This window comes from Dermacentor variabilis, chromosome 1, assembly GCF_050947875.1.
Source record: "Dermacentor variabilis isolate Ectoservices chromosome 1, ASM5094787v1, whole genome shotgun sequence".
Classification (NCBI taxonomy): domain Eukaryota; kingdom Metazoa; phylum Arthropoda; class Arachnida; order Ixodida; family Ixodidae; genus Dermacentor; species Dermacentor variabilis.
Window position 1 is genome coordinate 192,727,852 of NC_134568.1, and position 24,052 is coordinate 192,751,903.

General features: G+C 45.8%; 1 protein-coding gene across 2 annotated transcripts in view; it reads right to left on the reverse strand.

The window, feature by feature from the left end:
• The window catches only part of dre4 (SPT16 homolog, facilitates chromatin remodeling subunit dre4), a 181,650-nt gene that overhangs the window by 57,668 nt on the left and 99,930 nt on the right, over positions 1-24,052 (reverse strand). For both annotated transcript variants that reach the window (XM_075702440.1, XM_075702448.1), the window contains exons 13-15: positions 15,961-16,076; positions 14,207-14,289; positions 9,629-9,699 (exon numbers count right to left, since the gene is read on the reverse strand). In XM_075702440.1, coding sequence (XP_075558555.1) covers positions 9,629-9,699; positions 14,207-14,289; positions 15,961-16,076 — 270 coding nt within the window. The remainder of the gene's footprint in view (positions 1-9,628; positions 9,700-14,206; positions 14,290-15,960; positions 16,077-24,052) is intronic.

A 24,052-nucleotide genomic window follows, 5' to 3' on the forward strand; every position in this document is an offset into this window, starting at 1 on the left:
GACACTAAAGGTTACCAGAAAGTCAAGTTAAAGTGATAAAGCAATGCTCTATAATGTCTAAGGCGTCAATATAATCGCGAACAGAGCTTTAGTAACCGAGAAATTGAGGTAAATGCATGACACGATTTGAGAGCCCCCAGCGACATTCCGGTACTAGCCCGATGACGAAAGCACTCCTCATCATAATTTGTCACTAGTACTCAACTACTCGTATTAAAAAGATAATTTAATTAGATTATAAGACGGAAGAAAATGCTACTTGTCTACTTCTATTCGATTCTAAGAAAAAATAACATTTTGACGTTACCCTTGAGAAGTATGGGAGATCGAGAGGTTTCGTTTTCGCTCGACTTTGCGCCGCGCGCGCTTTGGAGTTTCAGCTGTTTCTTTATCGCGTCGTGCTGCGGTTGTCCTGCTGGCTCGCAAAACTTGCATTTGGAACAAGCAGCGAGAATGCCACGTCCATGTGATGTCGTGGGATGCGCGAACGGTCCGCGGAACTTGGCCAAGGGCAGTTGCAGCGGCGAATCCAACGTTACTTATCACTGTGTGCCAAAGAGTGAACCTTTCCATTCGAAGTGGTTAAGCGCCATACCTCTGCCACAGCGCACTGGCAAAGAGCCAAAAAATCACGTAGTGTGCTCGCTGCACTTTCCTCCAGAGGATTACGAGTTCAACGCCGACTTGCTGAAGTCGCGTGAAGTGCCTTTCAAAGCAGGCCGTCGTCGTAGTAGTACGCAACGACGCCGGCAGCGCGAGCCCTCAACAGCAGGTCACGTTCACCAGTGCTTAAATCGCTGAACTCGAGCCCAGCATCGCGAGCTAATGTGAATGTGTTCATTGTCAGGGTCATCCATCGCAACGAGCGTCGAAGTTGGTGTCGTAAAATAAAGAACCAGCTTATCGTCGTGCGCTTTCCTTTCCGCTAGCCACCATAGTTCCGCTTTCGCGCTACTGTCGGCTCTGTCTTGCTCTGTCTGGCCGCGCGTTTGTGTTTTGTGCAGAAAAGCTGTAGCGCCGTCTGCGGGAGCCGTTTTACTCACCGACGGCGCAACGTCACTATGAGACCATTACGTCAATACTCCTCGATCGGAGGGCGGGTCATTGAACTAGGTACGCGGACGCTTCAGAACGCATTTTCTCTTAAAATAAGTCTCTTCTTCGCACGAAACAAGCGTTTCGAGGTTTCTAGGATGGTATTTCAACAGTCCACGTTGACTTAAATTGCTTAACGTGCCGGCTTCCACGTGCTCGGTGATGTCTGTAAATTAAGATGAATGTGACAAAGCCGTTGCCAGTGTTGCCGAAGTTTGGAGCGAGCTGTCAGAATTTCCGGAAGCTGTTGACGAATCAACGATCGACAACTTTGTGAGTGCAGATGATGGTGGTGCGACCACGGGAGAGCCAGAAAACAAAGACTACATTGCCGACATCGTACGGTGCACAAGTGAAAGTGGGCACAATGAGGAAAGCAATGATGGTCCTTTGCCCACATCCTCCGGAGGATTGGGGCACTCGCACTAGTCCGGTGCTTCCGCGCGAACTCAGAAGGTTGCGGCCTCAGCTGCTCCAACTCCTTGGAAAATGTGGAGAAGTGTGTGTCGCAGGCAGCGAAATTGCCCAAGCAGAAGAAAATACAGGACTATTTCATGGGAAACTAAGCTAGTTTCATATATACAGTGATTTTATAAATGGTGATTTTATAAATGGTATGTGCTTTCATGACATCCAATTCTTTAGCAGGCTTATATCGAATTACACTGAATATCGAACTGATTGGCATTATTTTGTGAGTTCGATATAGCTGGGTTCGACTATAACAAAGTGCATTTGCATGTGATCTCAATGTAACGAAATTTCACTGCCGCCGCAAAAAAACGCCGAAACAGTAAATGGAAGCTTCTATGGACACAGATGCTCAAATGATTGAATTACAAGTGGCTGCTTGCAAACGCACCTCTAAAATCGCGCGACAAGAGCAACCACACAAGTGGAGCCACATCATGTTGCTTACAAAGTCCAAATGCAATAAGATCCTATCACGCCCCACGCACGAGTGCTTTAGGTGCGAAAGTGTGCGAGGGCGAGACAAGAAAGATGGTGGCTTCATGAGTGCTGCCTTCCCACGGGAGCACAGAGAAAGGAGGGAGGGAAACGAGCTCGCTGTAGTGCGATGAAGTGCGTGCAAGGGGGCGGTAAGTTGGCACATGCTGAGTGCATACGCAGCCGCACACCATGCTTTAGAGGCAAAGTGCTGCATGCACAGAGAGTGGGCGTGCCCAAATGGTATGGCATCAAGTAAACTGTTTTCCTGAATGCTTAGTATTAGAGGTTGCGAAATCTCGAGTTTCGGTAACCCGTTGAAAGGAGAGGCAGACGAATCATTCGCTGTCTATGGGCGGCTCTTTTCACAATAGCATCGTCCCAGTGCAGGCGATGCTATCAGTCATCGGAGGCGGAGTGCATGCAAAGGTGTGACTGGTGTCGCTTAAGATATTGTCGACGGGGCATGAATCGTCGACGGGGCAAGTCGACGGGGCGTGATGATGACACTTAGAGTGAGCTCAGCATGTTCATATTAAATACTCTTCATTTTGTGAATGCTGTCTTCGCTTTTTTTGTTCGGCTTACATTAGACGCAAGTTTTTTCAAAAAATTTTCCGGCTTCGGACATTCGGGGGTCAGCTTAGAATCGGGGCCAGCCTAGATTTGAGTAAATACAATATCCCCCCCCCCCCCCCCCCCCAAATTTGAGGTTTGTAAGTCAAAGTAATCCTACATGCCATAATGAGCACCTTGCTGACTGTCCTGCTATGCATGAACACGTTTAAGATTTCACGAGAAATTTAGGCATAAATTGGGATGAACTTGATAGCCACATGAGCAAGACCAGAATAACCAACGTAGCTTTGCCCCCTGGGTGAGCCTGGGGCCTCAAATGTAATCGTTAGGGGTGTATGAATACAGTCAAATTTTGTCAAGTTGCATGTATTCCAGTGGGCGAAAATGCCCGGTAATTCGAACGCGCAAGCATTTGCGATGGTTAATTCGAACATACCACGCTCAAGCAGTGTTCTCAGCAGCACGCCAAATCACGCGGTGACTCCTCTGATCAGCATTGCTCTTACTCCGCCATAAAGGAAGAGATTAGGAGAGACCCCTCAATGCCGCGCGAAAAAAAAAAAAAAAAAAGACGTGGTGGAAATTTCACCCTCTCTCAAATCGCAAGGTTTCTGCATTGCACCGTAATGCCCAGCCACACTAGTGGCAAAACGCGGCAGGCGCCAGCCACTTCGGCCTGGCGGCAGCTTCCTTGAAGTTTTGTTTTCTGGTTATCGGGAAGCGAGCGTTGTCCGCCGTGGGCAGTTTCGTGGTCCTCGCTCGCTATGTGCTTGTGTACCGCGATTTCACGACTCGCACCGTTGGTGCATCATCCAATGGTGCACAAATACATCAAGAACAAGTCCTTCTATTAATTCAAACAAATTTTCGGGCCCCTTCGAGTTCAAATTATCGAGAATCGACTGTATTTGATTTCGAATTGAACAGAGAAAGTTCAAATAATTCGATTCGATTTCTTGAGTTTTTCGAACATTCCGTATGTTCCATGAACGGCCATGCAATAGTCTGAATTTATGCGTGCAGTGTTCCCACAACGTGCGATTTCTATCAATACAAGGTCTGACCAGGTCGACCGGACCGATCGAAACAATTAAGCTATGTGGATAGAGGGAACAACAAAAACGGCACATATGGGAAGCATGGAAGCATGTGCAAAGATTAGCCTGATTAGCCACCAGAAGGAAGGCCGATTGTATCAGATACACATGCTCAGTGTTCACGCACAGATTTGCGCAGTTCAGAGCTTCCTTCCCAAAAGCAAACACAGACTAACTTGATACAGTCGAACCCCGCACAACGAACGCCGCTTTAACGAAATATTTCGAATTCCCCGTCAGCTAGCCTAGAAGTCAATGCAAAAAAGTTCTCGCCACAACGAACAACTTTTCGGGCTTGTTTTCGCTTCAACGAAATTTTCGCTCGGTTGAGGTGCGCTTTAAAATTTGTTTTGTGATAAAATAAACATAACCCAAATCGTCTGCAATTTTTCGTACATCCACGCCGCTTAGGTTCACCGAAAATGTGTGCCCACTGCACCGTCGCCGATAAACTCATGGAGGGGCGCCATTGTTTGGTGGTGATAACGATGGGGCTAGCTGCCTTGTGACAAGGCGCAGGCCCACTTTGCCAAACGGGAGCCACAGCCAATCCTTATCCATCCTAGGCCAAGCGATCGCTGGCGCAACACGGCGAAGCAGATTTTCGTTTGTGCTTGTGCGTGCGGCCAGCATGGCGACCAAGTGGAAGTTTCTTTTTTTGGAGGTGAAGGCGTGAATCATCAGCGAGGCTTCGAGCGGCAGGAGATGTTCGGCATCTCCAACAGCACGCCGTCGACAATTTTGAAGTCGAAGGATGCGATCACCAGTCCTCTTTCTGCGAGGGCGTCCACCAAAGTTGACTCAAGCTGCACACGAGGATCTTGAAAAGGCGTTGTTTACCTGGTTCCTCGACATGCGTGCCAAGAAAATGCCAATCAGCGGAAGCGCGCTGCAGCAAAATGCACTTAACTATGCTTGCATGCTCGGCATCGACGATTTTAAGGCAAGCACAAGTTGGCTGGCCCGCTTCAAGGCCCGACACGACATTGTTGCGAAAGTGTTGTGCGGCGAACAAGATGCATCGGCCCCACCTCGTGCACTGGCTGTAATGGACGCTTTTGACGTCATTCGTAATTTCATTGGCGCCCACGATGACGTCGCAATGCAGCTGCTGACCGAGTGCGAACATCGCACCACGGTGATGATGACCAAAGGACGGAGGCAAACAAATGACCTACTTTTTTTCGGAATGAATGACGTTTTCGAATGTGTAGTCAAATCTGACAGTGTTTTGGGTCAGATTGTGTCACAACGAAAGGTAACAGACTTTTTACGGAAATAAATGATGTTTGTGAGTGTGTAGTCAAATTTGACAGTGTTTTGGGGCAAATTTTGCCACAACGAAATTTTTCGCGCTTACCGTGAGTTTCGTTGTAGCGAGGTTCGGCTGTGCACATGCTCGTTCATGGTAGTTACCAGTTTGTGGACCCAAACACCACTTCAACAGCCATCAATCTAAGCCGCATGTGGGATCTCGCGACCACTCGCTGATAAGGCACTCATAGGTACTTATTAGCAACAAGCTTTCTGCAACGGTTTGTGGCCCGTTATCACATTAGCCAGTAGCAAATTTTCATCAAAACCACAGTTAGCCAATTAGGCCTAATCGGAGCTGCTTTGTCAGGTGTCTGACTAAAGTTACCATTTTGTACCGAATCAATGCAGATTTATTAAGAGTGGTCGCGCGACTTCCAGAAAGCCGACAAACAGTGTTGGTATTGAAAGCAAGTGTACGGGAAGACTGTTGTTCAGAGCCAAGATCTTTGTGAAACACCATACGGTGGCCCCGAACTCACTTCGAGTGCCGTTCATAGTAGCACATGATCTGATCTGATCTAGTTTTGATCTAGTATCTGATCATAGTTTTGAATGTCCCGTCACAGGATGGGCTTTAGATTTACATGGCTGGTTAGAAAATATACCGTGTGAATATAACGTGATCACCCCCAGCTGCAGATGCATTTGTATGGACGGATGGACATGGACAGAAAAAAAAGGGGGGAGGGGCATAGCGCAAACATGTTGTGAGTCTCCCAATTTGACAGCTCTACCATGCGGGTCGGCCTCAACTCTTTCCATACCGCACCTATTAGGTATTATTAGCCCACTAAGGATGATTTGAAACGCCGCTTTTGAGACTTTCTGGGGCGCTCTAGTACACACTGTGCCATTGGACATCAAGGAGGAGAACTATGTTTTTGTTCTCAAAGCAGTCATCTTTTGCCGCCAGGGGGAACTCGCTCTGAACTTGCATGATCGTCAAAGTAGAAAGCAAAGAAAGCCGCCTGCAGAGCTACACACACTTTGAAATATCGCAGCTCTCATGATTCCGCTACGTCTGCGGCAGATTTTATTGATGGATCGAGCAGCAGCGAGTCCGAGGATGCTGCCTTTTTGTCAGACGCAAACCAGCCTGGAACATTGGTGGCCGCAAGCCGGCATCCCCAACTGTAGTGCTTGCAGTTAAATTTTTGTAGTGTAATGCCTGTTCAATGAAAAATCTTCATTTTTTCAGTTAGTGCCTATTAGACCAGACAACACATCCTGTATATCTCATAATTCTTGTAAGATTTTTTTCTTAGCAGATACAAGTGTATCTTTACAAACTTAATTCTATTGCGCAATGTTGATTCTGGCAATTTATATCTTTTTTTATGACATAGACCTCGTTAATACAACTTTTATGTGTAAAAGGTGCATTCATTCTGGCTTTTGTTTATGTATTACATAAAATACCGAGTGCAGTAGTTCCTTTAAAGAAAAAAAAAATCTGGTGTAACCTTAAATATGCAGAGCCCACGCACCGTGAGAATCGATCTAAGCGAAGCTTTCTGTGCTGTTTGCTTTGATTGACGATAATTAGCGGTGATGCTGACTTTCTTCGTTTGTCCAACACAAGAGCAGTGATTTGATGATAAACGATACCTTGCATGCATCACTGCTGTTTGTCTGCATAGTACACAACACAGTAAGAGAGGCGTTTGCTTGAGGCATTGTTGTGCGCCATATTTGAGGAGAGGGTTGAACATTGTCATTGCCTCACATGACAACGCATCGTGGCAGAAGCATTAAACTTGAATTGGATTATGCGACTGTACGTGCCAAAACCACAATCGGGTTATGAGGCAGGCTGTTGTGGCGCACTCCGGATTAATTTTGGCACCATGGTGTTCTTTGTGTCCTTAAATCAATGTGCACGGGCGTTTATTTCGCCCTCGTAGAAATGTGGCTGCCTCGGTCGGGATCAAATCCACGACCTCGAGCAATGCCATAGCCGCAAAGCATCGGGGTGGGCACAGAAGTGTTGATTTGACATGCGACCACTTTTGTTGTGTCACCTAGACCCTGGTGCGCTTTAATGCGGCTCTGCTTCGGCCCGCCCTGCGTAAGTTGCCTGCTAGACATAGTCGCATGGTTTTATTTTTCGGAAATAGCATAAACGCACCGTACTGTACCTTGAACTTAAGTTTATCCAGCATTTCCTCACCTTCTCACATCACTTTTTCCCTGTCCCCCCCCCCCCTCCCATTTTGTATTCGTATGGGAAGTACGAGCGAAGAGTGGCAAGGCTGTTATTCACTCGTTTTGCGACTGCCATGGGTTCTACTCATTCAGCCTCCTCTCCCCCTCCTCTTTCATTGTATCCATCTTCCCTCTGCACTTGCATGTTGGTAGAAAGGTAAGCGCTTGCAGGGGTCACGGATAATTACAGCTGTGAAGAAGCTAATTCGATGACCCGGGAGCTCCAGAGGGCATTGTGCACATTCGACACGGTGCAGTGCAAAGTCTTTTTTCTCTGCCACACTCCTTCCACGTATATACATGTGCCAGACAGCAGCAGTGGGAAAGTCGAAGGAAAAGGCAAAGGAAGCTTCGCTTTAAAAACATTTTCCCCGCGGTAGGGAAAGAGTCAATGAGCTGAAAATAGCTTACAGAAACCACCTGCCATAAAGATGAAAAAGATCTCCTGCATCCTGGAAGAAAACTGCAATACTAATTTGGTTTAATAAGAATAGAGCATACATTACAGCTTGATTCATCATCAGCCTATATTTATGTCCACTGCAGGACGAAGGCTGCACCCTGCGATCGCCAATTACCCCTGTCCTGCGCCAACCGATTCCAACCAGTGCCTGCAAATTTCCTCATTTCATCACCCAACCTAGTTTTCAGCTGTCCTCAACTGCCCTTTCCTTCTCTTGGCACCCATTCATTAACTCTAGTGGTCCGCCAGTTATCCATCCTATGCACTGCATGGTCTGCCTAGCTCCATGTTCTTTTTTTCCCCCCTTAATGTCAACTAGAATATAAGATATCCCTGTTTGCTCTGATCCACACGGCGCTCTTCCCACCTCTTAATGTTACGCAGTGAAATTTTTCGTTCCACTGCTCTTTGCGCGATCCTTAACTTGTTCTCGAGCTTCTTTGTCAACCTCCCAAGTTTCTGCCTCATATGTTAGCACTGCAAAAATGCAATGATTCTACTTTTTTTTTTAGTGACAGTGGTAAGCTCCCAGTCAGGATTTGGCATTGCCTGCCATATGCCCACCAACCCATTTCTTTTCTGTAAATTTCCTTCTCATGATCAGCCTCCCTTGTGAGCCACTGACCTTGGTAAACGTACTCCTTTACAGACCCTACAGGCTGACCAATGATCCCGAACTATTGTTCCCTTGCCAGGCTATTGAATTTTTTGGGGGGCATACAAGATGTGCTTGCTCTTTTCCAGAAAGTCGACGAGAATATGGCCGAGGTTGACAAAGGCAACGTCCTCAAAGCAATCGCAGACGACGCATACAGCTTGTTCACCTACAACGTTTCCTCAATCGACGCCGTTGTGATGGAATGCCGCCGCAGCAGTTTCAGTTTATTTCTGTTTATGATTACAAACGTTGCTGAAAATCACCTGGGCCCTTAGCGATACTGCTAGTTCTGGGCCCATGCAAATGAATCTTCAACCAACTCTTGCACTTTCTCTGTTAAGGTCCTCAATCATTTGTTGTAATTTGTCCACAGTGCTGCTGAAGAGGACGATGTCATGTACAAACCAAAGGTTGCAGAGGTATTTGACGCTGATCCTCACTCCTAAATTTCCCAGTATAATACAGCTTGAATATGTCATCCAAGCATGCAGTGAATAGTATTGGAGAGATTGTCTCCTTGCCTGACCCGTCTTGACAGGTAACTTTACTTTACTTGTGGTGAACCAAGGTAGCTGTGGAATCTTTGTAGAAATTTTCAAAAATGTTCACATATGTCCCCTGTATTTTTTTATTACACAATTCCTTTACGACTGCTAGTATCTCTACTGAATCAAATGCCTTTTCATAATCTATGAAAGCCATGTAGAGAGGTTGATCGTACTCTGCAGATTTCTCGATTACCTGATTTATGACATGGATGTGTTCCATTGCAGCATATCTTTTCCTGATGCCAGCCTGTTCTCTTGTTTGACTGGTTGCCCTTATTCTATTGGAAATTATCTTGGTGAATATGTTATACAATACCAAAAGCAAGCTAATGGGCCTATAATTTTTTCAATTATTTAACGTCTCCCTTGTTATGGATTAGTATAATGTTGGCATTCCATTCTCTTGAATATTAGGTACACAAGTTACTGATAGCCAGCAATATTTTTGTTACGTAAAGTGAGTAGCCGCCCATGCATGTACAGCACTGCATTTTCTTGCTCAAAATTTGTAAGCTTTAAACTTTGTGATAAATTTTCTGATATTCGATTCAAAATATAGTATTTCGTATTTGCACACCCACTGTAATCTTTAATATCCAATGCTACTGCTCTTGACTGAGAAACTTGCGATAATACATGAACGCTGACAAATTTGTTTCTGCACCACTCCACATGGTGACCATACAATGCTACTGGGCACTGTGTGCCATAAACTTACCTTGATAGTGGAAATGTGGTAGGGAACTGGAATGCCAAATATTGGCAAGATCACAGTTTCATACTTCTTGTCTGCACAAGAAAAGTGATACAAAGTATAAGGCAGGGCAAGCAGCAGCCCAAAGAAACGAACTATGCAGTTCTACAGTTACAACCTCCGCTTTTCAGAGCATTTTAGAACCCTCACTCAACTTTGATTACTACCTATGAAAAGTTTAACTATGCACAAAATGTGAACACCTTTCAGGAAAACCACAATTAGTGCTCAAGGACTGCATGAAAATATTGTTCAATATGCAAGTAATTTAAATGTGAACTAAGTAATTACTACATTAGTTCTGGAGCACGGGGCCACACACTATGATGATGCACAAGCTCCAATTATTCGAGCTCAGTTATACTTAGTTCCAGAGGAATAAAAATTTAATTTGGGGGTTTATTGTCCCAAAACTGCACAATGGGTTATGATAGATGATGTGAAGGGCTCTAAATTCCCCCTTAGCCCTCCACAGAATGCAAAAGAGCCCGCCTTCTCTCTCCCTTTACAGGTGGATTTATACCTGTCCTCGTGATGAATGTTGCAATGAATTAAATGAATGTCTACGCACATAGAAATAACAAGAACAGCGCACAAATTACGGGATCACTGACAGGGCATCAACATGTGGCTCTGTGTCACTCAACCACAGTCTCAAGTTGCCATTGCCGGCTGTGTAGCCAAAACTTGATTTATTTTGTAGTACAGTGAAACCTCTTTAAACCGTAGTTGGCCAGAGCTCGGAAAAAGTACATACTAAACGGTAGTACTGCTAAACCGAAATAGCATGCGATCGCCCACTTACCTGTCAAAAACAGAACTCTGAGAGAGTGCGATGAAAATGGGAAAAACATGCAGTATTTATTCACTTCGCGCAACAAGAGTGTTACCTTCGTTTGATGCCGTGGCGGCCTAAAAGCGACGACCACGACCTCAAACTTACTCACGCTGCGTGCCAGCTTTTCAGCCAGCCCCCTCTTCTCGGGAAGCACTCGCATGGGAGATTCCTATATGGCGTTGCATATTCTCTGTGCATGGGCGCGGTAGCGCTGCAGATGTCGTGGGGCGCCTTTTTCATTGCGGGGTGCTGTTCTCGTCACGACGATTGCATTCTTGAGGCTGACATAACGCACAGCTTCTGCCACTGTCGGGCCTGAATTGCCCGTGCTGTCGCGTTCTATGTCATCCTCATCACGGTCGCTAGGCTACACTTCGGCAACAACAGAGGCAACAATGGCGAAAAGTTGAACCCCGTAGCAGACATCTCTTCGCGGTCGCAGCAGCGCTGCCGAGGAACTACTTTGCATTCCAAATGCCACACACCGTAGTCAACAGTAGATCCCTGTCGCGTGCCAGCGCTGACTTCTTCTTGTTGCCTCAAACATGGCTCGTACCCACAGGGGAGATTGGACACACTGGTTTGATTGAAAAATGCATCTAATAAAATATCAAAAGGGGATAAAGGCATACATTCAAAACGAAGCACTAGGCTTCTTCATGTCACGTTCGATAGCACAAACGATGTCCAATTTTTCTTCTATAGTACCTGGAGTCTTTTTTATCCAAGCTCTCTGGCACGGCGCCGAAATGATGATGTTGATGTGGCTTCACGCACAAACGCACAGGGCGCTTGGAGGCCACTGTTCTGATCCATGGCTCCGATTTCTGAGGCTTGTTGTTCTGCCGTGCGACCCGATGGAGACGACGCATCGCCGTGTTTGCACGACGAAAAGTGGAAGCACTACGTGTTAACCCATACGTACGCAATAAGCTGGTACGGTTTATGTGGATACGAAACAAATTATATTCAGTGGTTGCCGAGTCAGAGATTTGACTTTACTACTTTTAAAACAAATATACTGTTTCAGCGGGTACGGTTTAATGAGGTTTTACTGTAGTACTTGCAGCTGGAAACTTATGGTGAAGATTTTGTTACATTCGGGTTACTGAGCTTAAGTACAGTCAACGACTGAATTTTGGGACATGCCTGATATTTCGGACATCTTCACGGCACCACCACGAGCCCCATAGAATCAATGTATAAGGACATCTGAAGTTTCGGACGCACGAACCCCCCGCCGTCCAATTTTCCAGACTTTTTGACGCGACGGAAGGTCCTTTGGCTCCTCGCGCAGCGCCCTTGCGAAGGAAATCGACTTGCAGCCGAAGCATATCACCGCTTTGAACCACAACTAGCCGAATCTAGCCGTCACACACCGATTTGGTCTGGCCACGCTGGCTATGTTCATCGCCGCAAATGGCCGCACTTCCGCTTCCGGCGGAGTTTCCAGAGCGGCGCTATTTCGTTTGTTTGCGCAGGCCACATTTTGGCTAGCGTGGTGTGTGGTTGTGCTGTTGTGTCAAGTGTGCTCTGCAAAGCTAGGCCTAGGTGCTTCGACGCTCGTCAGCGAACTCCACTGTTCGCAACTTGAGGATTTCGCTTCCCTTCGATGGTCCCCACTCCGTCTTCGTCGTCGTCGCCGATGGCATCGAAGCATGGAAAGCAGTACCGTACCCACGGAAATAACTTTTGAACAGTTTGTTGATGCTGACAATGAGCTCAACTTCTGCGCAGAACTGACTGACGAGGGAATAGTCCGTCAAGTTGTGGAGGATTCGGAAGACTCCAATGTTGAAAATGAGGAGCCAATGCCTGTGCCACCTACAAGTGCCGAGTTGACACAAGCACTGTTGACTTTTTCATCGGTGTACAGTGCTGACATGACCCTTGCTCAGATCGAGGCGAATATGATCGCATGCAACCGGAACGCCATCCAAACAACAATCAACAAGTTCTTCAAGCCACTGCAGCAATAACACTGGCTGCCCGACGATGCACATGTACATAATAAACCGGCAGTCGGCTGCATACAGAGTTTTTGAACGCCTCTTTTTATAGCACTTTCATTGATGCTTTGGCAGGGTTTCGGAAGATTGGTACTTCGCCCTTTACCTCTAGATCCAAGAAAAAGAGAAAAAAGGTGCGGTTTCTTGCATGCACTCATTTTTTCGGACTGCCTGAATTTTCGGACGTTTTTACGTTCCCTAGAGGGTCCGAAAAATCGGTCATTGACTGTAGTAAAATTTGCTCTACACGATCAGCTTGAAGTCTTGTTGGCTACCATGTTGTGCACAAACATGCTCAAATAAGATTCTACATAAAATACGCTCTTCAGTTAAAGCAACGAAAATGCTCACTCACTAATTGGTGTAGCCACACAGCCTACACAAGATTAAGTTGCTGAACACCTTTATCATTGAAGGAGCTAGAGGCCCCCAATGTTTATGGTATGGTGTGTTATCCTTAATACTAAAAGCCACTGTATTAAAATTAAAGAAATTCACGCAATTTTTAATACACGCAGCAGTTATTTTTTCCACCTCACTCCATACACCAGCATGCATCGAGCCTGTGGCTACTACATTAGGCACCACACACCAACAGCAGCATTGCAAACAAACTGCTGCATGCAAAAATGGTTTACTATTTTGACGTGAAATATCTTTTAACTGATAAAGCCACTCGTAACGAAAACAAAACAAAGAAGCCATTATTAGATAACACAGTGAACCCTCTCAAAACGGAACCTAAGGGGACCAGAGAAATTGGTTGTTTATCAGGAATTCCATTTTCTGAGAGACAAAGCTGAATACCATGGCACGAAAACAAAACCAACCACCCATGAGGATTACATTCCATTTAAGCGATTTCTGTTTATCGAGATTCCACTGTACAGTGAGTTATCAAGAGTACACTGTACGTGTGTTGTATGCACAGATATCACTTTTATCGCGCCACGCCTGATGCAATCAGGCCTAATTTAGCCTCTTGCTCAACTTTCAGAGAGGCATAGCTCAGCAATACGTTTGCCATTCCTACTGGGGGAGTAGTTGCATTTGAGAGCTCACTCAGCCATAGTAGGTACACTCTACATTTGTTACAACAGACCCACATACAACAGACCATACTTCAGCCTTAGTCTGTTCTACCTATTTTATTAACCCTTTCAGGGTCAAAGACTTAAATATACGGTGCCGCAAACAAGTCCAAAATGGTCGATGACCTATATTTACGGCACCGTCTGTATGTTTAAAAACACGCCAATTTCCCTTTTCTTTTCTTTCCTAGCATGTGCTGCCACTATGTGGGAATACAGGGAATTTTTTTCCCGCGCCTCCTTCTCTCGGTTTTCTTTGCATGGTTTGTTTTAGAGCTAGTTTGCTCCAGCGTGTCTATATACTACCGCTCGCACATTGGCACGTGTGCGTGCGGGCGGGCAGGGTTTGGCTTCTGTTCCACGGGCAGTTTTGGCTTCTTGCGCTCTCAAAACTGATGGCTATCTCATTACTAATCGCTCAAAGGGCGACCGCCCGTTTCTCGCTCATTTTGTGCTCACAGGGGTGCACATAGGAAGGATGCCACCATGCATGCATTTCCTTTTCTTTCTTTTAAGGGAGGCTTGCAAAAACTAATTGCCTTGGTCACAGTTCCTATGTCACAGATAGCAAGCATTATGGAAAAAAAAAAAAAAAACTGCTTACCAACAAATATTTTGAGCTCTTTGACTTCTGGTTCCTTTGGCATCTGATTCACAGACTTGTACGAAACATTTGACTTCCGGATTCTGGTTCAAGTAAGAAAACAAAATGCAAAATGAGAACCTACATCAACATAGTCATGTTTCCAACGTAACCATACAAAACCCTAATCACACAAAGTTTGGCTCAGTGAAAGATCGCCTCCTACCCCATATGCTTGTTCTCCCTTTTTGCTTGCTTTTTTGCAAGAGCTGCACTTTTTTCCCCACAAATTTGGGCCCAAATTTCTTGGGTGTGGCCATCCAAATGTAAAAAGTAGAATATATGATGCTCTGAAAAACAGACATGCTTTCTGCCCTGTATGACGACATTGGGAAGCCTTTATTTTAACTTTGTTTGCTACCTTGTTCGTGATCATTGAAATGTGATGGTGTAGCTGGAGCAGCTGGAATCTGGTTAATTGCACATATGTTATTATAAGATGAAGCTGTCCTTAGTAATGGGCTCATACGTACCATAAATAAGGTTAGGTGGTGAAATACCGATGCTTTCATACAAACCGAGAGTGGAATGTTTTAGCTGATAGCACCAGTATACATTTTAAGTGGTGTGGGAGCAACAGAAGCTCAATGCACAAATGTGTACAGTAGGAACGAAGCGCAGTGCCCAAGTGCGACACCTCAAGTGGCATACGCGAGTTGCATGAATGCGTATGCACAGCGCAACACATAGCGATGGCAAATAAGTTATGCCGGTGCCTAAGTTGACAGGCTTCCCCTTAACAATCAAATGCAGTAAGAATGGAAGAGGCAGATATGCTATGCATTGCACTGATTGAAGGTGAAGCCTTCACACTGCGTTACTATGCAGTGAAAGAATCTTTTGAAGCTTTCGCACGACATGTAACAGTATGTTGCAGTCGATAACACCCGCATGCACTACTTTTTGGGTAATGAGGGAGTTTTTGGTAACTTGAAGATCATCTCCGGAACCGGTGAAAAGCACGACGGTAGAACCTGTGGGCACCGGGAGATGAATTTCACAACATGAACAATTAAGTTGACAATGACTTTCCCAACAAAACGCTAGTAACTGTGGGTACAATCGAAGAGGAGACCATACACCACTGTGTGCAGCATCAATACTGCACACAGATAGTGCAGCATAGCAGTGGCAGACGAGGAGTGCACTAAGGAAAAGGGACTGCAGCCCATACAAAGTCTTTTTTCCTTTAAATATTTAGGTCCAAATTAAGGGGTTCAGCTCTTACAAGAATATACAGTATGTGCAAACATTTGAGGCTATATATTTGTTAACCTTATTTGTTAACAGAAACCCAAATCCATTTGGCAATTTTGCAGAGCCCATGTTTCTCCTTTTATTAGTGAAGCAACTCTATCTGCATTATAGAAAAGGAAAGGCAGGAAAGGAAGGTGTGTTATAATTAAAGCAAAGCAACCAATATCTATACTTATTTAAGGCCCAGTTTTACGCGCTTGAAACATTTCAGCGGCTAACAGCCCACACATTTTATAATCTTAAGAAAGGCCATGCAATGGTGGATGAAACAATCAAAATGACGAACAGAATATAAACATGGCTGTCCTCTAGTTCATGCTGTACGTACTTATCCCAGTCACTGCAAGTGAAAGGAAAGAAAGACAAGTTAGAAAAGCACCGTAAGGCCATGCGAAGGCAAGAGCAAAGAGCACCAAAGACCAGCACACACATGCCCCTAAGTCAACTTGCCAACTTACTTCTCATCCTTTTGCACACCTCGCTGTGATGCCAGCCTGTCTTTGGCTGCCTGATTCAAGCGCTCTGCAAGCAACTTTTGGTTCTGCTGACGTTTCTCTTCTGCTGACTGCTCAGTCTGCATTGAAAGAGTAATTGAGGAAGGAATCAATGCTTTTTCATATATATACACTGGAACCTTGTTAATTCAAACTTCAAGGGGATTGCGAATTTTTTCTTCAGGAAAAAAAAAAAAAATGAGAGAAGAGTTGGGCGAGGGGGTTTCAAACTAAAGAGAGCCCTTTTGAATAAAGCACTTGATCATCTTGCGATATAGCGCAACACATCACCGAGCACTAGTGCCGGCGTTACAATTTATGAAACTCTGTCTCAGAAATTGCACATCAAGAAGAAAGTACAGTTAATTAAAGTTGGGAACGCAAAGAGAAAGAAAATGCACGGGTGTGCACCTGTGGACTACAAGCAGTGAACTATGGATAGCACTAATTGTAAGACTGCTGCGGCTGCGGCAGCAGCAGCGGATACCGTCAATTGCTGCTTATTACCGTGATTGCAACATGGCTGTGCCTGCATTGCCTGCTTCTATCTGAATCTGTCCTTGCTACTTGCTTTCCGCTGTAACAGCAAGAAATAAAAATCACCTGTCACTTAGTGTCATCTTACGCTGATAAAGCATTACTGATGGTTTCGTCATTTATTGAGATCAACTGTTTCTTTTCAAACCGACATGCCAAAGGCAGCACTAAGCAAACAAGTGTTCATTTTTATCTACTAGATGGGCACCAAAACAAAATGTCAGTCATGCATTGGTGATGCAGAACAACCAATTAGTTACTGCATCATCAATTTACTTCTCTGCTCAAGCAAGGCCCAAAATGATAGTACGCGAGAAGGCATGGCACTGACCATTCGACAACAAATGCATTTGAATGGATGATAGGTGGACGCAGGTGGAGTGGTGTCCTGTGCAACCTTCCAATGGCCCCCCTGATTTCAGAACCTTCAACATGCTGCAAACGGCACTGTTAGTTGTCTGCATCTTACAGTACGTTTGCGAAAGTTAAGCTGCTATAGCTGTGTTTCCACTGTTTGGTCCCCTATTCTCCAAAGGTCATGAAAAAATTATTAATCTCAGATCGTCAAAATTTTTTGACGAACATGAAATCATAACAAAATCGCAATATGGATTTAGATCAGGTTTTCCAACAGAAAGTGCTCCGCTGTTTCAAAAAGAATTGATCCTTAAAAATATTCAAGCACAAAAATTCACATTAGGCATATTTTTAGATGCCAAAGCATTTGACATAATTATCCATGAAACATTAATAGGAAAGTAGCAGTGTTATGGAGTTTGTGGTGTTGCCCTCAATCTAATCAAAAACTACTTAGCAAGCAGAAATCAATGTGTATTGATAAGCAGAACTCTTCTATGTGACTTGTTAAATACGGAGTTCCCCAAGGCAGCATATTGGTATCACTTTTGTTTTATATTTATTAATGATATTGCAACTGTTGAACCTTAAGCCCTATTCAGAACTTTCAGGTACGGTGGCGCCGCCACACGGCAACCACCGAAAGCAGCCATCCGATGATAGAAAGAATACATGCCTGGTGAAAATGCATGAGCTGCGCTTCGTCGTCGTTGTCTTTCGTGACTTTGCGCGTGTGCAAAGTGAATTACGAAGCTTTTTAAAACATCGCAGTGGAACTTTGGCGTTTCAAAAATGGGAACCAAGTACAAGTGCAATCGCATGTGCTCTGTGCCGCAGCGCTCAAACCGCACCGCAAAAGACGTCGTAAGCAGTCATAATTTTCCTTCAGACAAGCGACGAAAAAAAGCAAAGGGCAGTGAAACAGCGCATTGGAAACCCTGTTTTGGAATGTAAACCCCCCAAATTAACCTCACTAGATCACCCGTTAGACAGTTCTTTTTCACTCTAAATGCCTCGTTTTATAAGCCCACTCATTCTTACAATCTCATGCTAAAGGGACACTAAAGTGAAACAATAAATTAGTTTAGACTAATAAAGCATTGTTTGAGAACCCTGCAGGATGTCATTTCAAAATAATAGTTTGATTATTAGATGAGAAAATGAAGGTCGAAGTATCAGTATCTGAACTTCGCGCCGAAACCCCAACGCCGGTACATTAGTGTGACGTCTGGGATTCCAAAGTATGTTTTCGCATTTGAGCCACATTGGCTGAGTAAAGGTTCCCGAAACTTGCTATGTTCAATAGTTAGTTCCTCTAGAATACAATGTAGTCAATCTGTACCACTATATAATTAAGTAGGCCTTTGAAGAAGTTATCAAAATCCACAACGTCACAGAGGCCAGGTGCGGGAACTTCAAGGAGGCTTCGCCACTCGTCTTTTGTTATCGAGCTTTTTCTGGCTTACTAAGCGTCTTATAGTGGTAAGAGTGGTGTTTTTGGTGTTGTAGAAAGGTAATTTGCTGATGCAGAAGGAATCATTTCTCTCTTTAGTGTCCCTTTAAATAATAGTAAAATAGAATTTTCTTTTACAGCAAAATCTCTGTGTTGTTTTTCATGAATATATGAAACGGGATCGCCATACGGAATTTTTACAAAACAAACTTTGCAAGGTCTTGGGCACAATGAGAAAATGCCAGCTTGTATAGACAGTTCCTCAAAAGCTTTTGATATTTAAGGCACTCTTCTCATCTTATCTGCGCTATTTAAACTTAAGTTGGGGTAACAGAACAAAGCAATCCATAATCTCATCCTACAGGAAAAGGTTCCATGTTCTGTTGAAAACCTACCATTTAATGAACATACTTCAGAAATAAGCGTTAAATATGTAATTCACTCTTTCGTTACCACGCCTATTCAAATCGATCACCGGTGGTCGATGCTTTAGATCACCGATTTCGACATGTTGGAGCTGTTTCTTATCCACTTAAGGGATAAGAAACCCATCTCCAACATGTGGACCTGGCATTTTTAACGAGTTTTCTATAGTTTATTTTACTTCTCTCGTAAAATCCAGGCACGGGGCGCGGCCGGTGTCACTGCTCAGTTGTCGAAAGTTGCTCCCCTGGCGTCGTCCCATGAGGCCGCGCCGCAAGAAAAGTGTCGTTCTCGCAACTATGCTGCACCGCACTTCAATTTTGTGATGAGGATTCGAGTTGTGGTTCCGAAGATCAGAGCAAAGAAGATACAAGCTCTGAGGGCGACGGTGTTTCGTGTCAGCATGGGGCACCACAGCTGTTCACCGGCGAGTTTCCTTTGCAACCTTGAGCGGTCTGCTTCCTTGTGCACGCTTATCTGGTGATCTTTTTGCACGACCTGAGAGCTCTATTGATTATCTTCAGGGTGCTTCCTTCGCTTTTTGGTTAAGCGTCAGCAACACCAGATAACCAAGATAATCAAGTAAGTAAGATAATCAAGTGCGGAGCGCACGTATGCTTCACAAGATTCAGGAACTGCTTCACTGCATGGCATGAGCAATGAACTGGTTTTAGTTTATTTTTTGTATCCGAAGAACCACTGGGTACTGAGCATTTTTTTTTTTCAGACACTATTCCTGGGTTATTTATCTCTGAAATGTATATTCTGAATTTCCTGAACACAGCCCCCACTTTTAACATCAAGAAGTGCGTTTTTTTTCTTCTTTTTCTCGCATAATGATCGCACCCTGAACTTGCTGCCATGAAGTAGGAGACACATGGTACGATTTGGCATCTAATATGGCATTCTGCGGGTGCGATTGTGTCCAATGCTGTGTCGGACAGCAAATCGTACTGCGTCTCCTACTTTTATTACGACAGCAATTATATGAACCCTCCAGACGCATTTTTGCCATTGTCGTCGTCGCCGCGCACCGCATGGTGTAGGTGTGAATGAAAGTGCGTGAGAGGAGCCGAGGTTCGCCGCTCAATCTCGCGCAAAGGGCCCGGTGGGGAGGGGCAGTAGTATTGTACTCTGGCAGCAAACACGTATTACACGACCACGTTGAGGGGCGCTGACGATCGCGACTCAATCTCCCTCTTACAAGGGAGGAAAGTGGGAAAGAAGGGAGTGGCATGGCGCTTTACTTCAGCAGCAACTGCGCATTGCGAGGCCAGACCGTGCCCTATATATTGTGGGGTCTCTCACACCCGTGCTCTTGGGACAAAGGAACGACAACACAGTAGTGCAAACAATCACAAGGGCATTTATTGCACCTTTCATAGATCAATGCCTGCTAGCCGAGTTGCTATCCACAAAACATGCCGATGGGCGTGCGACAAATCTAGAAGTCCCACTCACCGCGAACGCATCGCGAGCAAATATGTTCGCCCCATGCTGGATCCCAACGCCTGGTCATTCGCGCGTACTGTCACGCGAATGGTGGCGCATTCCAAGGCGGCCACGCGAGGCAGTCTCGCAGAAGCATGGGTCGGCGGCGCGCGGCATGTCCACGCTGTTCGCCGACCCGCCGGGAAAGAGCCAGCCTGTCCTCCCCTGCGCCCCCAAGTAACCCTGCCGTGAGGCGGCGTTAGCAACGCAACACTCGCGCCATCTCTCGCACTGCGCCCCAACCACATCGACCGCTGCGGGCATCACGCAGGCCACGCGGCGAAGCCGGATTACAGGAGACGCGCCATGCGGGAAAAACATATCAGGGGACGCGCGAGAGTCGCGCATCCCCACAATTTAAAGTGATTTGCTTCGGGGGCTGAGTCAATGGCGGCTTTTGGAGCAGCTTTCACAGCAGGAAAAATCGCAGCTTGGAGCAGAAATGTATGCTTTCGGAGCAGAAAAATTTGCTGTTTGGAGCAAGAAAAGAATGCTTTGGAGCAGTAACTTACTGCTCTAGTGAAAAGAGGAAGCTCTGTATAAGTTAGTACTTTCTGAAACATTGCGTTCATTATGTCTTATACTCAGATGCAAGTATTTTTTTCTTCAGCTTGTTATTCCGTTTTATTATATAAGACGAAGAAAAGCGCAAACTTAGTCCTAATTCACTGAATTCTGCATTCTGCAAGAATTTATTAAATAAGATGAAAAGCATAAACTTAATCCTAATTCTAATTTAATTCTGCACGCTGCAAGAATTTATTAAATAATTTGTTTTCATGTCAAAGAACTGAGCCACTTGCAGTGTAGATAGCCTATTACACATTTGTGCACGCAGGCAGCACGGTCACAGCTACGTAAATTTCAGAGTATGTCATGAATGCACCTACACGTTTTAATGAATTCCTGCAGATGAAATAAAACCGACAGTTGGTACAGAGACATAGTGATACGACAGCCGTAGCCAACAGCCAAGATTGCGCGGGCCTATACACAGCCGGCACCACCGTATAAGGCCAGTACCTCTCCAGTACCAGGCATATCACCCAGCCCAGGCGATCACTTCTATCACCGCTCACGGTGGCATAGAAATCTGCTACAGTTGGTTTTTCACATGAATTAGTACTTAATACAGAACAACATTAGACCAAATGTGCGAGCGTTTCGTAAAGCGTACACCGATCAGCGAGGCGGCTCAGGAGGCTTTCAAGTATTTGCTATTCGCACTGACGAAATTGAGAAAACCAGTTCATTTAAGTTCAAGTTAATTGTGTTGCCAAAAATAAGCGCACTATGAAGAGCCGCAGGCAGATCACAGGCACTGTCAGTAGTCATTGCGGTGCTCAGCGAGATACACCCACTGTCTCCTACGGCTGTATTTTAATGGGGGGCAAAATGCAAGAACACACATTGGGTGCACATCAAAGAAGCCCAGATGGTCAAAATTAATATGGAGTTCCAGACTACCGCGTGCCTCATAATCAAATCGTGGCTTCGGCACCCCCCCCAAGAAGTGGTTCTTGCGCGGGGGGGAGGAGGAAAGGCTGGCACTATCTTCTGCAACCCTTGCGGGAGCACACGAGACGTTCCTTTGAGGAATTGCCAGCCATTTCTGCTCAGGGGCGAGTAAAGGTGGGCGCAAGAGAGAAAATCTGGGGGCTTTTACTCCTTGAATATATGATTCTGCCTAGGCACTACGGAGGAGGTTTCTTTAGCGCGTGTTGTAGGCTTTTGTCCCTAGGCGTTCCGGCATTGCGGAGTAGGGTTGAGTTTGCTTATGATCGGACGCTGGTTGCCGGCGCGGTAAAATAGTAGAACGGCATATGAAGAGATTGCACCGTGCGGATTTGTTTGATATGAGTCTGCACTAACGACGGGTGCTTATTATTCAGGTACAGAAGCAGCATTGCGGCAAGGGTAGAATTAAAAAAAAAAAAACATCGAGAGATCGCATCACTCAACAAAATTTATCGGCTAGTGAACATGAGCTCCACGTCATGTAAATGGGGTTCATGGCGTTTGTCTGCGGGACACACCTTGCACGTATGTGGACCATGTTGTCCCAAACACCGGTAACATCGTGCACATACCCGCTTCCAGAGGTCAGCATCTTCCCTACAGCTGTCACAGCAGAAGAAGCAGCCTGGCACCCGAACAAAAGAGAAATCGCAGCCGCGAACTTCAGCCATCCTTGCTGCAAAGGGTTGTCATCTGCTACTGCTCCCGCGTGTACTGTTGGAAGCGTCCGCTAGGTGGCTTTCAGTGGCGCCTCTACAGGCGGTGCACGAGGCGTATAAGATCGGCTGTCCGCTATGGCGGACAGCCAATTTTTGTTAGACGAAAGGAGCACCACGAAATCAACTCGTCGCGAGATTATTTTCATCAGCCTATTTTTATGTACACTGCAAGACGAAGGCCTCTCCTTGAAATCTCCAATTACCCAAGTAACGCCCTCTATATTTAAATTGTGGGTCTTGAATGCTATACCTTTGCTGGTTAAAGGCGCCGGATGCAAAGGCCGAAGCGTGCCAGGGGTGTATGAGATCGACTGTCCGCTATAGCGGACAGCCAATTTTTTATGCGGTCTCCCCCTGGCCCACTTCGGCCTGCGCGGCCCAAACCCATGGGCTGCCCTGCTTCCAGCTTTGATCGCCCCCGCGGGTGCCCTGGAGATCCTGCGCTACCTGCTTTATTATAACCTCAGGTGCTCTCCTGAGGCCTCCGTTTGCTGGTTACGTGTGCCCTCATCAAGCAGTGCTTGTAAAAAATGTAATCTATCGTCGCGACGAAAAAAGCGACCCGCGACTTATACAACACCAGTCACAACTTTGCGCCTTCAGACACAGCAAATCACCAAATGGCGCGTCTGTGCCCACTGGCTCACCGCGTGGGCAGCCAGCGGCGGAATGTAAACGAACTCGACCGCACTCCGTAATGCTGGCATGTCAAGGGGACAAACGCATATAAACACGCGCTAAGAAACCTTCTCTGTAGCGCCTAGGCAGACTCGTATGTACTTAAGGAGCAAAAGCTCGAAGATTTTCTCTCACACAACCGCTCTTACTTGCGCCTGCGCACAAACGGCTGGCAATCCCTCAAATGAACGTCTCGTGCGGGAGCATAGCTCAGCACAATCTGCTTGCGGCGCAGTTGGCGCGGTGCATTTGTGTTTCGGAGGGTAGGGCGGCGTAGAGCTATGGGCGCAGCCCATTCGTGTTCGGAGAGGTGGAAGGGCAACGGGAGAGAGCCGCACGGAAATGGCTGGAAAATGAGTGCGCGGCGGCTGCTACAGCAGCGTCCCATCATGCAGCGGCTTGAATTTCTCGTTTTCTTTTCAAGGATTTCACATTTCACTACCTTTTGGCTCGGACACCCGGCAGCCAGACTTCATCGTTATAACCGATAATGCGGCGTCAGGGCATTGTAGTAAGCGGGTTATTTCACCATGGAAAACATACAAAAGTCGACGGTGCAGCTGCTTCTCATTGTTAAAACCGATATGTTGTTAAAACTGGTATTGTTATAAGTGAGTTTGACTGTATTCCGAATTCGGAGCAGGTGCAGGTTGGCGCAGGCCTGGTGCAATACCTGCCATAAACATTTCGCGCAGCATGTAGCAGCATGCAGCATTTAGCAGCATGTAGCAGGCGGAGTGCTGCTCATACCACCGACAAAGTAATAAATGGCACCACGTCCTGCAATGTTGCCAGGGGTTGAAGATTCAGTGCATGCGTTGACTCAGTACATGGTGAAAGCACGACAATGGTAGAGATACAGACTGACCAGATCAAAGTG